The sequence below is a fragment of the Schistocerca americana genome, chromosome 4 (assembly GCF_021461395.2).
Source record: "Schistocerca americana isolate TAMUIC-IGC-003095 chromosome 4, iqSchAmer2.1, whole genome shotgun sequence".
In the NCBI taxonomy this organism is placed as follows: domain Eukaryota; kingdom Metazoa; phylum Arthropoda; class Insecta; order Orthoptera; family Acrididae; genus Schistocerca; species Schistocerca americana.
This window is the reverse complement of record NC_060122.1, coordinates 66145542-66163202: the sequence shown is the minus strand read 5'-3', so window position 1 is coordinate 66163202 and position 17661 is coordinate 66145542. Positions and strand designations below refer to the sequence as shown.

The window sequence follows — 17661 nt, the reverse complement described above, 5'->3', positions numbered from 1 at the left end:
GCCTATATATACTCAATAATACGTAACCCACTTCCAAACAATTAAAAAAAAAAAAATCCGCTTTCAACACTACCGCTGCTATAAAATCCACCGTTCCCAGTTCACAAACAGTTCCTATCACCTATTAAACAACCATTTCGGCTAGTTCTAACAACTTTCGCTTTATTTCCATTTCCGTTTTTCCCACATCACTGATCATTTTTAGCCGCTTCCCACAGGTTTTAACGTCATTATTTCTTCGTCAGACAATTGTTAGCCTCATTTTCATAATCTGCCACCACAATACCACTCCTTTTAATACATTTACACGCAGTTTTTTCGAAATTTTCCCAAATTTCTCCACCCTTTAACGTGTTTTGGCGGCAACACAACCACCTAACCTTTGTGCACATCGCTGTTTACCAACCCAAGTTCACCACAGGATCAACATAGCTCAGCTTTAACCAACACTTTTTCGACTTTTTTCACACCAGATCTCCAGCTGCTTTCTAGTTCACCTTTATCTCTCCCCATATATTTTTATTTTTATTTTCATTTTCATTTCAGTGTTACGTTACACTTTCCACCTTCTAATACCATGTCACCCTCACAACATCCCCACAATGACCCCATTCAGTTTTAATTATATTCCCTCCGCAAACATGCCTTCGCCCTAGCCAGATTACGCTCCCATATTTTATTTACTCAGGCTTGTCTGACATTTGGCATTACCCCCAAAGGCCTCACACATAAAGTTCCCATCTCTGGCTGTAACCCTTCTTTCCATCAGTCCCTATACCAGTTCCAAACTGAACAATCCATAGCCCTCACCCACCTAATCCTTCGCCTACACATCAACTCAGCCAATGAACACACCCGTCAACTCCTATCCTTAATAAAAATCCTCAATCTTTCCTCTCCCACATCCACACCGGCTGTTCAGAGCATCCTCCTACAGGCCAACCGCAAATTAGAACAGCATGCCACCCTCCACCTCAAAAAACTATCCAATCTCCTGGTTTCCCACCTCCGGAAAAGCAACTCACTCACCCTCCACAACCTTTCCAGCAAACCTCAACCTCCTCTCATTGCACACACACCCAGTCTCCCCCATCTACTCCATCTCCCACTTCCAGCTCCACTCCCCCCAAAACCTCAAAATTCTAATCATCACAATCTGGAACCACAAAACCCTAATTCAGTAGTTAACCTTTCCTCCAAACCTCTCTCCCAATCCGAAACCTCTGTCCTATCCAAAGGCCTCACCTTCAGCCCTACTCCCAGATTCAACCAAACAGCCCTCGTCCTACACTCGTACTCTCTGCTGGAAATATCACTTTGCCACGAAGAAAAATAAACCTAATTCTACTCCTAATGATCCAACTCCCCAAGACACTATCCTAATTGAACCCTGCCTGGAACAGTTCCGTCCTCTGTCACAGCGGGACCCACCTCCTCTTCCTCAAAATCACCCTCTCGAAACCTTCCAGGAATTTCTCACTTCCAGCCTTGCCTCTCAAGCTTTCTTGAAAAACCTTAATCCTACTCCCAACATCACCATTGCTGAAGCCCACAGGCTATCCGTGATCTGAAGGCTGACTGATCCATTGTCTTTCTTCCGGCAGACAAGGGTTCCAAGACGTGGTACTTGATCGTTGGGAGTATGTGGCTGAGGGACTGTGTCAGCTTCCAGACGACACTACATACAAAGTTTTCCAAGGTAATACCATTCCTGACGTCCCGACGGAGGCTCAAGGACTCCTCAGAACCTTAGGCCCCCTACAAAACCTTTCACCTGACTCCATCAACCTCCTGACCCCACTGACACACCACACCCCTACCTTCTACCTACTTCCTAAAATTCACAAACCCAATCATCCCGGCCACCTCATTGTAGCTGGTTACCAAGCCCCCACAGAATGTATCTCTGCCTATGTAGATCAACACCTTCAACCCATTACATGCAGACTCCCATCCTTCATCAAACACACCAACCACTTTCTTGAACGCCAGGAATCCTTGCCCAATCTGTTACCCCCGGAAACCATCCTTGTAACCATTGATGCCATTTCCTTATACACAAATATTCCGCACGTCCAGGGCCTCACTGCGATGGAGCACTTCCTTTCATGCCGTTCACCTGCCACCCTACCTAAAACCTCTTTCCTCATTACCTTAGCCAGCTTCATCCTGACTCTCAACTTCTTCACTTTCGAAGGCCAGACATACCAACAATTAAAGGGAACAGCCATGGGTACCAGGATGGGCCCCTCGTACGCCAGCCTATTCATGGGTCGCTTAGAGGAAGCCTTCTTGGTTACCCAGGCCTGCCAACCCAAAGTTTGGTACAGATTTATTGATGACATCTTCATGATCTGGACTCACAGTGAAGAACAACTCCAGAATTTCCTCTCCAACCTCAACTCCTTTGGTTCCATCAGATTCGCCTGGCCCTACTCCAAATCCCATGCCACTTTCCTTGACGTTGACCTCCATCTGTCCAATGGCCAGCTTCACATATCCGTCCACATCAAACCCACCAACAAGCAACAGTACCTCCATTATGACAGCTGCCACCCATTCCACATGAAACGGTCCCTTCCCTACAGCCTAGGTCTTCGTGGCAAATGAATCTGCTCCAGTCCGGAATCCCTGGACCATTACACCAACAACCTGAAAACAGCTTTCGCATCCCGCAACTACCTTCCCGACATGGTACAGAAGCAAACAACCCGAGCCACTTCCTCATCCCCTCAAACCCAGAACCTCCCACAGAAGAACCCCAGAAGTGCCCCACTTGTGACAGGATACTTTCCGAGACTGGATCAGACTCTGAATGTGGCTCTCCAGCATGGATACGACTTCCTCAAATCCTGCCCTGAAATGAGATCCATCCTTCATGAAATCCTCCCCAATTCCACCAAGAGTGTCTTACCGCCGTCCATCTAACCTTCGTAACCTCTTGGTCTATCCCTATGAAATCCCCAAACCACCTTCCGTACCTTCTGGCTCGTACCCTTGTAACCGACCCCGGTGTAAAACCTGTCCTATGCACCCTCCCACCACCACCTACTCCAGTCCTGTAACCTGGAAGGTGTACACAATCAAAAGCAGAGCCAGGTGTGAAAGCACCCATGTGATTTACCAACGGACCTGCCTACACTGTGAAGCTTTCTATTTGGGAATGACCAGCAACAAACTGTCTATTCGCATGAATGGACACAGGCAGAAAGTGTTTGTTGGTAATGAGGATCACCCTGTGGCTAAACATGCCTTTGTGCACGGTCAGCACATCTTGGCACAGTGTAACACCGTCCGGGTTATCTGGATACTTCCCACTAACACCAACTTATCAGAACTCCGGAGATGGGAACTTGCCCTTCAGTATATCCTCTCTTCCCGTTACCCACCAGGCCTCAACATCCGCTAATTTCAAGTTGCCGCCGCTCATACCTCTCCTGTCATTCAACAACATCTTTGCCTCTGTAGCCTCTGTACTTCCGCCTCGACTGAAATCTCTGCCCAAACTCTTTGCCTTTACAAATGTCTGCTTGTGTCTGTATATGTGTGGCTGGATATGTGTGTGTGTGTGTGTGTGTGTGTGTGTGTGTGTATACCTGTCCTTTTTTCCCCCTAAGGTAAGTCATTCCACTCCCGGGATTGGAATGACTCCTTACCCTCTCCCTTAAAACCCGCATGCTTTTGACTTTCCCTCTCTTTCCCTCTTTCCTGATGAAGCAACCGTGGGTTGCGAAAGCTTGAATTTTGTGTGTGTGTGTGTTTGTGTTTGTTTGTGTGTCTATCAACATACCAACGCTTTCATTTGGTAAGTTACATCATCTTTGTTTTATATATATATATAATGAAAAAATGTAGGTTCCAATCAGGATGTTATAGAAGTTAAGCGAGATAGCCGGGATCTGAACCATATAACAGAACACATTTGAAAATAACTATTTTTTGACAATAAGTACATATTTTCCAGACTAAAATAAGATACTACTTTTGCATGCAATTCCATGTTGTATTTTGATAAATTTCTTAATGTGAAACTCCTGTAACATATGTCAATTTAAAAACAATGAACCACTATTACACGTACGCTGTGCTTTTATCTAGGATATTTTTGCAATGACAAATTAAAACGAATTTTGTTGGAATAATAAATATGGTAAATTCACTAGAGATATTTCAGCCAAAGTATCCCATTATTATAAAGTATGAGCCAACGCACTTTCAAAATTATAACTAAGATCTGATAACAAAAGTCAGTCAAATGGGGAAAGTGTGCCTCTAAATTCCACTGTAAAGCAAAATTAGAAGAAAGTCATTAAGCATTACTTACCTACCGGAACATCAGAGTTATATTCAGGTAAATCGGTTTGCTGCTGTGCTTCTTTTTCATCAGCATGTTTACTTTTAGCGTCTTTGGTGCATTCAATATTACCAATACATTCATCTGCTGACTGTTGGTCCGTGTTTATATCGACTTCATGTTCAACACTTCTTGTCTCAACGGCCTTCTCTCGTTGGTCATTGTTGTGAATGCTGCTTTCTCCTTCCTCTCTTTCTTCATCATTATCATGAATGTCACGATCACCATCACTACCACTACCCTCCTCCTCCTCCTCCTCCTCCTCCTCTTCCTCCTCCTCCAGCATTTTCTCTTCTTCCTCCTCTTCCTCTCGGAAGCTGCGGAGCCTATGATTTCTCTCACCAGCTGCAAATGTTTTACAAATGAAACATTTCCATTAGTATTTCTTCTATCCATAATCATTCAGGGACTATTAAAACAATAAGGGGCATAAAGATCTGAAAAGGTTCTGGAACTTCAAGAGAACATCACTTTTTCAATAATGCTATGCAATAAGTCCCAAAATAAGTTTATTTCAGTCTGCAATTGACAGGGTGAGTCACATTGGATGACCTAACATCCCTTTTTTTTGTGAATGATTACACATACTGAAATGCGGTTTTCAGAAAATGTTTGAGTGTTGAGCAGCACATATCTTTTTTGTTTGGTTAGTGTTTTTAGTGCTGGTATCAATGGAGATACTGAAGCAAGTATGTTTTTTAAAACTGAATGTATAATTTTTATAAATGCATTCAATAGCTCTAGAGAAGACAATTACAGTGATCTGTTGATTCTGACATTGAAATCTGTAGTAAAAAAAGTCCAGAAATGTCCTAGAATTTGACAGCATGGTGGCTGGAATCAGCATTAGCGGTGCAAACACTGCCAAGCATTTGCCTGTCTACTTCTCTGCACTGCAGGCCACTTAATTCTGCTTCAACATTCATTGTGTGCAGGCATGTAAACCAATGACGATAAGTTTGATATAGTACTTTTATACAGTAAATGTAAAAGAAATGTCATAAAAACAACAGAGTGGTGTAGAGCTATCTATCCAGCTTGCCTGTGTCTGATGTGCCAGGCAACTGGACCAGTTATTAAGACACTAGTGCAGACACGCTGCTTGAACATCAAAAAGAGTACAAGAAAGAAGGTTGGAACTGACAGAGAACACAAATAAGTTATTCTGCTTATGATGCTAATGAATCTGAACAGTGGTGCAAGACATACTGCCAAGGAATGTGGACTCAACCAGACAAGTGCCATCACATCCTGCATCTACAGAATATCTACTCCCATCATCTGTCACTACATCATGCACTCAATGACTGTGATTTCAAACAACGTACAGAATTATGTCGGTTTACCCTTCAGCAACTGAGAGACAACTTATGTTTTTCCAACGTGTGCTCTCTACCAATGAATCAACATTTACTAACCACACTAATTTAAATCTGCATAAAATGCACTAATGAGCAGCAAAATTCATATTGGTTTCGTCAGGTGTAGTATCAACAGACGTGGAGCATAAACATATGGTGCGGCATCACAAGAAATTGCATTGTGATCTTACTTCATCCCAGGCATTCTAAATGGATATTCATATGCACAGTTTCTGATGAACATTCTGCTGGTTTTTCTAGATGAGGTATCACTGGATATTCGACAGTGTATGTGGCTCCAACACAACAGTTGTCCAACTCACTCAACCCACGTTGCAATGCAAATATCGAATAAGAGCTTTCCTGGATGTTGGATATGATGAAATTTGGATTGCCAGAGCATTCTCTACCATACCATTCACTGTAATTCCAGCTGTTCATCATTCTTTCGAATGGCAGCTGCAAATATGCCTTTCAGTCCATGATCAACAGTTTGAACACATTTTTAAATAAAGGATAAAGTTATTTTTTTGGAAGCAAAATCTATGTTATGTGATCTGAGTGGTTACCAAATCACTGATAGTAAATTATTTACTTCATTTACATGTGTATAAAATTGCATTGAAATGTCAAATAAGTTCGACAGCGTGTACTGCATGTAGGTGGTAACTCTGTCATTACATGCTTCCATTCAGCGTGAAACCACAAACGAATATTTATTTTGCGGTGCACAGGTAATCACCAAAGTATTTTTAATAAAAGTTTTAGTTCAACGAATGTATCCTATATGATATAATTTATAGCTGCGTAGGTAGAGACAGTTGTCTGACAGGACTATTTAACCTCTACGAAGCAATTTAATACACTAGTTTCTTTTTGCAGCATAAAAGACCTATTTATTTTTGAAGGGTGAACAGCTGATTTCTCTGTTTCAGTTGACATAAATCTGGGAGGATACACTAATGTGAAATATTTTTCCTAAACCTTTTGTGATGTTCTAGAGTCTCGCATACGTCGTATTTTGATAAACAACATTTGTAGGGGAACCTGCATCTAGGTCATAAGTTGGTTCAAGGGCCTACCTTTAGGTATACAATTACACAGTCAGCTCAGCAGTGTTTGCACTGCAAATGCCATTTTCAGCCAATTTGCTCTCACACTCTAGGACATTTCTCATATTTTTTTTAATGACAGGTTTCAATGTCAGCGTTAACAAATGCTATATCACTGTAATTGTCTTCTCAAGAGCTATCGAATGCAGTTACAAAAAGTTATGTGGTTTCATACAAAAAAATACTTTTTCCAGTATCTCCTTTGATACCAGTGCTAGAAACATTAACCAAACAGAAACATACATGCCCCTCGACACTACACTCTAATATTTGCTGAAAAATCACATTTCGGTATGTGTTAACGCTCACAAAGTAAAAGGGATGTTACATCTTATGTGTATCACCCTGTACATTAGATTATTCACATCAATGGACACTTGGCCAAAGAGGTTTATGGGTGAATACCTAGCTTCCTTCTTTACCACACTTCGCAATGGTGACTGATAGTGTAAGTCATTTCTCCACTGTGTATTATATTACAAATGTTACTGTTGTTTTTGAACAGTAACTGGCTATGAATTGAAAACACAACTAACTGTAACTAGTCACTAAAATTATACTTTCATCTTTTGGTGGATTTATTTAAATTGACAAGACATAGATGATTTGTATACACATCTTTTCTGAGTAATCCTTGACAATGTCTGACAGTAGAAACACACAATTACTTTTAAACATAACTGAAAAATTACATGGTGGCTTTGATTTCATAGATAATGAGTAATATAACTATGAATACCTTTAAATGATCACAGGCTGATTCTTGAGTTGTTAAAACTTCAAACAGAAGCTTTTCAAAAGTGGTGCTACAGATAAATGCTAAAGATTGTATGGAAAAGGGACCAGTTTTATAAGATACAACCAGAGGTATCGATGAACAGTCAATTTGATAATGGAGATAGTGTTTGTAAACAGAGGGTGGGGGAGTTTAAAATTCTAGAGGGAAACTAAGGCATGACTACAATAAGCACTAGAAAATGAAATCAGCAAATACTGTGTATTGAGCATTAGAAGCTAACAAGTGCAGTGAGTGTATTATATTGGGTTGGTGCAAAAGTTCATAGCATTTTTCTGTAAGTTTAATGAACACAACAGATACACATAAAGAAGACTTTAGTCATCAATAATATATTATCCTTCACTATTCAGAACAGTCTGCTGACACTGGAGTAACTTTCCTACTCTGCGACTGTAGAAATCATGTGGTTTTGAGACAAAGAACTCATTGAGCCATGTTTGGAGCCCATTTTCTTAGAGAAAGGAAGTTCATTGCAGGTTGTTTGCTAGAGAGCAGGAAAGATGAAATCTGAGAGTGCAAGATCAGGTGAATAAAGTGAATGCGGAATGACTTCCCAGCCCAACTCCTGTATATTGTTCTTTGTCATCTAGCAGAATGTGGGTGGGCGTTATCATGGAGTAGCATCACTTCACACAGTCTTCCTGGTTAGTGTTCTTGGATTGTGTCTGCAAGACATCTCAGTTGTTGACAAGGGAAGCAATTTGTAGTCCACCATTGTCGCTACTCCATCAGATGCATAACATTACCTGTTGTGGGTGCCAGTGGGTCATTGAATGGGGAGTCGCTACTTTGTTTGGTCCAACCATTTCTTTCTTTTCCTTATGTTAGTATAAAAACACAATTTCTCATTACCAGTAACAATACAGATAAGGAATAGTTGGTCAGGAACGGTTGGTGTTGTTCATGAGCCAACTGATGACAAGCAAACTGAGATGCATATGTGGTCACCTGCTGATATTTGTGATATCAGCTTAAAGGATGCAGTACCCATGCACCCAATTTTTTAAACATGTAACACATCAGCCTCAGTTGCAACTGAGAAACCAAACTTCACCCAGGTTTCAGCCAAAATAATTTGGCCTTCTTCAGAAGTAGTTTAGTGTCACTTGCTTCTGAAGAAGGCCATAATATTTTGGCTGAAACCTGGGTAAAGTTTGGATTCTATTTGCAGCTCAGGCTGCCATGTTACATGTTCAATTATCACAGTTGCTGACAGGGCTGCACAAAGTTAAAAATTCCTATTTTTTAACCTTCCCCATTGCAAAGAAATATCACATGGTGGTGGAATGATCACAGTTCATCACATCTACCAGTTCTTGAGTACAGCAATATGGATCACTGTGGATTAATGTGTTTAAATGATCTTTATCAAATCCCAAAGGTCTTCCTGAACATAAATAGTCACTAATGTCAAAACGTTCTTCCAGAAAACCATTTTGTTGCTGTGCCCCATCCAATTGCTTATCCCCTTACATGGCACAAATGCTTCTGGCTACCTCTGCTGCTGTCACCCCTCTACTGTACTCAAACAGAAGGATACACCAGAAATGTTCCAATTTCTCCACTTGGCACTCCATTTTCTACTGTCCACAGCTCTACTGACTATGGTAAAATGACAATATGTAAACTCAGGCAGCTACAAATAAAAAATGAAAATTGATAAATAAACCCATAGCAACTGGAATACCAACATTCTATTTTTTTATCTTGTGTTGACTCTCTCTCTCTCTCTCTCTCTCTCTCTCTCTCTCTCTCTCTCTCTCTGTGTGTGTGTGTGTGTGTGTGTGTGTGTGTGTGTGTGTGTGTGTGTGTGTGTGGTGGTCTAACCAATAAAGGTTTCTCATCTGAAACTCGGCCGTGGACTGACTGTCTCGTGACTAAAAATCAGGCCCTTATATATCGTCACAATAATAGGCACTGAAAGTACACATTGTTTGATGTTTAATTTACAGAAATTAAAATTAATACTTAACTCATTCGATTAACTGAATACATTGAAAAATTAGTTCTTTTTAACAGTTTCCTCTACTACAGGAGTTAGGCCGAATTATTTGTTTACATCATGAAATTAACAAATATAGTTACGTAAACAATACTTTTGACAAAACTGTTAATTACTTTGGAATTAATTAAGGGCTGGCTTTGCAAACATGTTTTCAAATAGAGCTAAATAGATACTTTAAGATTACTAGTATTTTGTCTTCCAAATGTTTATAATTATTACAGAATTTATATTTGTTTATATGTCAACAATAGAATTTAAGTTTAGAAACAATTACTGATTTCACCCTATAACAAAATATACTAACTAGGAATAGTCAAAATAAATTAGAAAATCAATTACATACCTAAAACTAAGCACAAAATTAGATCTGGTGTTATAGTCTTTAAAACGAAGCGCTAATCTTTCCCTTTTATGAAAACACAGATTATATTCATGTATGTTAATGACATATAGTTAATCATGAAAAAATGAATTTAAGGAGACAGATGGCGAAACTAGGGGGGAATTAAAATTATCCCTGCTTGCTTTGTCACAACGTTTATTGAGTTAGTACAAAAATACTGCCTATCTGTGTGCTGGGGATTGCAAGAAGAGTGACAGATAGTAGTGAGAGTCCTTGAGAATTTCCAATAAACTTCAAAATAGGATTTTCTTTATTCCGTAACTAAATACTTATGGGTAGGAATTCATCTGCTTGGTGCTCCAAGGCAAACTTTATATTTTTGTGGAGCTGTTTCTAAGTTTTATGTATTTCAATTAGCAAATCATATTGACCGAAATTGCCAAGCCATCTGTTTGCTTGTAGAACTTGTAGCTGAATTTGAAATATTCTTCCTGACAAAATAGTGAAGCATTCACAAGGGGAAGAGGAAATGAAATGAAATCAAACATTACAGTTTGAGAGGGTATGTGTTGTTATTTCACTGATTACAAAACCAAGTCAAATTTACACACTGATATGGCCGGGGAGGGCGTCGTAAGGCCTCTGTATCCTCTCCTGGAGCAAGCTGGCCCACAACTTTTGTAACTCGTACTTGACATCCTGGATACTGGCACTGGGACAGAGTTGAGGTCCAAGAGTATCCCACACATTTTATCAGGGACAAATCTGGGGATCCTGTTGGTTATGCGAGTACCTCAACATCATGCAAAAGTTCACAGACACATGTGTCGTGTGGATGAAAATGCTGAAAAATGGCATCACAACAGTAATGCACGGGGTCACATATGGGTGCAGAACATCACTGCGCCAACTATGTTCCCTCAATCACCACTAGCCATGACCAGAAGTCACATTTGATGACTCCGCACACCATGATGCCACAAATAACAAAGCTATATCTCTCCAAAAAAAATTGGAAGAATGGGACCTCTCCCTAGGTCATTACCACGTTTTCAGACGATGGTCATCCTGGATAGTGCAAAACCCTGATTCACCATTTGGCAGCTTCCTGGTCACAGCATCATTCAAAACACAGCTGTTTGTGTATTGATGTTAACGGTACCCTATGCTTGCTATGGTAGTTCCCTTGTCTGGCTGCAGCTGGTCTCTCACCAAGGGTGTAGATGACACAGAATGTTGAAAGGAGTTCTCAAATGGCAGGTATAGATGTGGAGGGGTTACAATATGCACAATGCACAATATGGTGATCCTCCCTTGTGATGAACAGACGTGGTTGACCAGAACCCTAACAATGAGTATGCCTGCCCCCACATTTCCATGCAGATCAACAATGGACCACTGTCACATCCTAAAGCCTCACAAATCCAGATACTGCATGATTTCACCAGTTGATCATACGGAGAACCACAACGAGGCCCTTTTCAAGGTATGTGATGCAATGATATTGCTGTCTCCCATGAGTACAAATCATCTCTGTGTCCTTCACAGTGATCACTGTTCATGCCCCTATATACCACATCAAGACTGGTAACAACACTAAGCCTGAACAATGATAACTCACTTAGGTGTAACACTAATAATTTACATAACTGCTGATAGATGAAGAGAGTGATGAAATGTATGATGAGATGAAAGAAATTATTCAGATAGTGAAGGGAGAAGAAAATTTAACAGTCATGGGTGACTGGAATTCAAGCGTAGGAAAAGGGAGAGAAGGAAACATAGTAGGTGAATATAGACTTGGGGTAAGGAATGAAAGAGGAAGCCGCCTGGTAGAATTTTGCACAGATGATAACTTAATCATAGCTAACATTTGGTACAAGAGTCATGAAAGAAGGATGTATACATGGAAGTGGCCTGGAGATACTAGAAGGTTTCAGATAGATTATATAATAGAAAGACAGAGATTTAGAAACTAGGTTTTAAATTGTAAGACATTTCCAGGGGCAGATGTGGACTCTGACCACAATCTATTGGTCATGAACTGCAAAAGGTGGGAATTTAAGGAGATGGGGCCTGGATAAACTGACAGAACCAGAGGTTGTATAGAGTTTCAGAGAGAGCATTAGGGAATGATTGACAAGAATGCGGGCAAGAAATACAGTAGGAGAAGAATGGGTAGCTTTAAGAGATGAAATAGTGACGGTAGCAGAAGATCAAGTAGGTAAAAAGACAAGGGCTAGTAGAAATCCTTGCACAACAGAAGATATTTTGAATTTAATTGATGAAAGGAAAAATATAAAAATGCAGTAAATGAAGCAGACAAAAAGGAATACGAATGTCTCAAAAATGATATCAACAGTAAGTGCAAAATGGATAAGCAGAGATAGCTAGAGGACAAATGTAAGGATGTAGAGGCATATATCACTAGGGGTAACATAGATAATGCCTACAGGAAAATTAGAGAGACCTTTGGAGAAAACAGAACCACTAGTATGAATATCAAGACCTCAGATGGAAACCCAGTTCTAAGCAAAGAAGGGAAAGCAGAATGGTGGAAGGAGTATATAGAGGGCTATACAAGGGCGATGTACTTGAGGACAACATTATGGGAAATGGAAGAGAATGTAGGTGAAGATGAAATGAGAGATATGACACTGCACGAAGAGTTTGACAGAGCACTGAAAAACCTATGTTGAAACAAGGCCCTGGGAGTAGACAACATTCCATTAGAACTACTGATAGCATTGGGAGAGCCAGCCCTGACAAAACTCTACCATCTGGTGAGCAAGATGTATGAGACAGGCGAAATACCCTCCGATTTCAAGAAGAACATAATAATTCCAATCCCAAAGAAAGCAGGTGTTGACAGATGTGAAAATTACCGAACTATCAGCTTAATAAGTCATGGCTGCAAAATAGTAGCACAAATTCTTGGCAGATGAATGGAAACACTGGTAGACGCCGACCTTGGGGAAGATCAGTTTGGATTCCATAGAAATGTTGGAACACGTGAGGCAATACTGACCCTACGACTTATCTTAGAAGATAGATTAAGGAAAGGCAAACCTACGTTTCTAGCATTTGTAGACTTAAAGAAAGCTTTTGACAATGTTGGCTGGAATACTCTCTTTCAAATTCTGAAGGTGGCAGGGGTAAAATACAGGGAGCAAAAGGCTATTTACAATCTGTACAGAAACCAGATGGCAGTTATAAGAGTCAAGGGGGCATGAAAGGGAAGCAGTGGTTGGGAAGGGAGTGAGACAGGGTTGTAGCCTATCGCCGATGTTATTCAATCTGTATACTGCGCAAGCAGTAAAGGAAACAAAATAAAAATTTGGAGTAGGAATTAAAAATCCATGGAGAAGAAATAAAAACTTTGAGGTTCGCCGATGATATTGTAATTCTGTCAGAGACAGCAAAGGACCTGGAAGAGCAGTTGAATGGAATGGACAGTGTCTTGAAAGGAGGATGTAAGATGAACATCAACAAGAGCAAAACGAGGATAATGGAATGGAGTCGAATTAAATCAGGTGATGCTGAGGGAATTAGATTAGGACTTAAAGTAGTAGATGAGTTTTGCTGTTTGGCGAGCAAAATAATGATAGTTGAAATAGAGAGGATATAAAATGTGGACTGGTTCAAATGGCTCTGAGCACTATGGGACTAAAGATCTGTGGTAATCAGTCCCCTATAACTTAGAACTACTTAAACCTAACTAACCTAAGGACATCACACACATCCATGCCCGAGGCAGGATTCGAACCTGCGACCCTAGTAGTTGCGCGGTTCCGGACTGAGCGCCTAGAATGTAGACTGGCAATGACAAGGAAGAAGAGAAGTTTGTTAACATTGACTATAGATATAAGTGACAGGAAGTCGTTTCTTAAAGTATTTGTATGAATGTAGCCATGTATGGAAGAGAAACATGGACAATAAATAGTTTGGACAAGAAGAGAATAGAGGCTTTCGAAATGTTGTGCTACAGAAGAATGCTGAAGATTATGAAGATTAGATGGATAGATCACATAACTAATGAGGAGGTATTGAATAGAATAGGGGAGAAGAGAAATTTGTGGCACAATTTGACTAGAAAAAGGGATCGGTTGGTAGGACATGTTCTGAGGTATCAAGGGATCACCAATTTAGTATTGAAGGGCAGCGTGGAGAATAAAAATAGAGATGAATACACTAAGCAGATTCAGAAGGATGTAAGTTGCAATAGGTACTAGGAGATGAAAAAGCTTGCACAGGATAGGGTAGCACGAAGAGCTGCATCAAACTAGTCTCTGGACTGAAGACCACAACAACAACCTGCTGATGGTGTATATATGTAAGAAGTTACATTATTTAGGAATAAAGAAGATGACTCACTGAAATGCACATGCGCTGTGTCGTCGACAGGTACACAAACAAAAAGTACAGAGCTTTGCTTTGCTCACTTGACTGCCAGCTCTTTTCTGTCCCCCAGTGAGAGTACTGGGGTAAGGGGGTGAGGTGAGGCTGGAGGGTGGAGTGGGATGAGGGATGGAGAGAGGCGGGAGGGAGGGAGGGGGTTGGGGGAAGTGCGGAGAGGCTCATGGGAGAATGGGATGCCGTCTGTGGACTAGCTAGGGGGTGCAGGTAGAATGAGCTGATGGCAAACAGCTGGGCACATGGTTTCATAGACTAGAGTGTGTGATGGCAGTACACACCAGCTGGGTGTGTACTGCTATGGACACGGCATGGGGGGACAGTGAGTTACCTTACATTTAGGCCAGGGAGGTTACAGGAGCAAAGGAAGAGCTGTAAGGATAGCTTCCATCTGTCAAGCTCAGAAAATCTGCAACTGGTGGGGAGGGTCCATATGGCAGAGGTTTTGAAGCAGTCATTGAAATCTCACTTGCTGAGCTCTGCTGCATTTCGTGCCACTGGGTAGTCACATTGTTTTTGGCAACAGTTTGGTGGTGGCCATTCATTCTCATTGACAGTTGGTTGGTTGTCACATCAATGTATAACACTGTGCAGTGGTTGCAGCACAGCTGGTATATAACATGCCTGCTTTCACAGGTGGGCCAGCCTCGGATGGGTTAGGATAAACCTTGACAGGACTGGAGAAGTGGTGCTGGGTGGATAGGACAGGTCTTGCATCTGGGTCTTCCACAAGGATATGATCCCAGTGGTAGGAGATTGGGGTGGGAGTGGCGTAAGGATGGACTAAGATGCTGTGGAGGTTAGGTGGGTGGCAAAACACCACTTTGTGAAGGGATGGAAATATCTTGGGTAGGATTCTCTTGTTTCAGGGCATGATGATGGATAATCAAAGCCCTGACGATGTATGTTTCAGTTGTTCCAATCCTGGGTGGTACTGCATGAAGAGGGGGCACTTCTTTGTGGTTGGTTCTTGGGATGTATGTGTGGATCAAGTCCGTGTGGGGATGCAGCACGAAATATCTGTGTGTATATTAGGTATGGAGGCTATGGCCTGTCTATGAAGACCTTCGTTAGTCCTTCAGCATACTGGGTGAGGCAGTTCTCATCACTGCAGATGCATCTGCCACAGGCGGTAAGGCTGTATGGGAGGGATTCTTTGTTGTGGAACTGGTGGCAGCTGTCGAAGTGCAGGTACTTTTGGTTTTCCTTCTTGTTTGTTTTGTTTTAGGCACAAAAACAACTAGAGTCATACGTGCCCACGCCACAATTGCAGAACACAAAGACAAAAAGGAGTTAAAAATGACTACAAGTTAAACTCAATCGATGGAAGGAAATGCAGCTAAAAACAGGGGCATGGAGAAAGGCCCATAAAAAAAGCCATACAGAAATGGAGGTCCTAAACTAAAGATTAAATTTCCTTTGCATATTGACATGATGGACAAAAAGGAAAATGCGGACGACAGCCCACATGTCGTTTGCTAAAACGGCCAATAACTCAGACGGCTAACACAAACAGGAATGTAGGCGGTTAAAAAAAGGGCATTCCATCAGGAAATGGCAGACAGTCAAAGGTTGAGTGCAATGAGTACGAAGTATTAGGGGAGAACCACTTAACAAATGCTGATGGCTAAAAAGACAGTGTCCAATACCCAACCTAACTAACATGATATCGTCATAGTGGAAGGACTGAGAGGTCTTCGAAGCCACTGGGAGAGGCCTAATAACCTGGAGCTTGTTCCCATGGAGGCAGGACCAGTTGTGGTGCCAAAGTGACACCACCTGCTGACAATGGCAACACAGAGATCATCAGGGGGGATGTAAGAACTAGCAGGCTGAGATACAAGGACTGCAGCATCAGCAGCAGAGTCAGTGGCCTTGTTTCCTGTCAGACCAATGTGACCAGGAACCCACATAAACATCACTGTTGCTCCATCAAGAGTAAGCAAGTGACAGCTTGCCTGGACCTGATGCATGAAGGGATGGACAGTGTACAGCACACAGAGGTTTTGAAGGGCACTGAGAGAGTGAGAGCACATGATGCAATTGAAAAGCCTGTGTGCATGGCCTGACACAGGACAAAGAGCTCTGCTGTACATAGTAAGGAGTATTCCTGAAGCCAGTACTGAAAAACATCACACTCGACACCACAGTCAGTCCGAGAGCCATCAGTGTACACAAAGGTACTATCGTGAGGTTCTGTGCGAAGATCAAGAAAATTATAGTGACAGAGCGAGGCTGGAGTAGTGTCCTTAGGAAGTGAATGACGGCCATGGTGAACACAGGCTGCTGCACAAGGCCAAAGTGGTGAAGGATTCACACCCATCAAGGAAGAGGCAGGTAGTGTGAAGTTAAGCGGTTGGAGCAACAGCCGAAAGTGAATTCCGGGAGGTAACAGGAAGAGGCACACGCTCCATACTGGCAATCAAAGAAGGAGCCATAAGATGAATAGCCAGGCATGGCAGGCAAATGGAATGTGTATATGCTGAGGAGGAAATCAAGGTAGTATGGCAGTAGCAGTGCAGCAGCTTCTGCATACAGATTCTCAACAAGGTTAGAGTAAAAGGTGCCAGTGATCAAAGGGATGCCACGTTGGTGGATAGTACTGAGACGGCATAAAAGGAACAGATGTGCAGATGCATAAATGAAACACTTATAGCCTACAGAGAGAGAAAGGTGGACTGATCCGCTCCCCAGGAAGTACTGCTGAGGACACACATGACACTGAGGGACCGCATACAGTGGACAGCCAAGTAACACACGTGGAAGGACGAAGACAGTTTCCTATCAATCATGAGTCCCAGGAATTCCGTAGCTTCAATGAACAGAAGAGCAACATTCCCAAGATGTAAAGACAGTGGAAGAAACCAATTGCACTGTCAGAAATTCACACAAGTGGTTTTGTTGATGGAAAAACGAAAGCCATTGTCCATACTCCATGAGTAGAAGACAATGCTGAAGAAGCCACTCAGGGAGACAAGTCTGTTGAGAACTGCAACAGATGGCAAAATCATTAACGAAAAGGGAGCCAGAGATTCCCAGTGGGGGACAGGCTATTGTAAGAGTCAATGGTGATAGCAAAGAGGATGACGCTCACGATGGAACCCTGATTCACATCATTTTCCTGGATAAAGGTGTCCAACAAGTCAGAATCCACACGTACCTTGAATACTTTTTTTTTTTTAAATCCTGAAGGAAATGGGGCATGCAGCCACGGAAGACCCACATGTACAGAGTATGCAGCATACCAGTCCTCCACCAGGTGTCATAGGTTTTC

General features: G+C 41.7%; 1 protein-coding gene across 1 annotated transcript in view; it reads right to left on the bottom strand.

The window, feature by feature from the left end:
- The window catches only part of LOC124613263 (zinc finger protein on ecdysone puffs-like), a 173707-nt gene that overhangs the window by 79618 nt on the left and 76428 nt on the right, over positions 1-17661 (bottom strand). The window contains exon 5 of the mRNA XM_047141954.1: positions 4325-4699. Coding sequence (XP_046997910.1) covers positions 4325-4699 — 375 coding nt within the window. The remainder of the gene's footprint in view (positions 1-4324; positions 4700-17661) is intronic.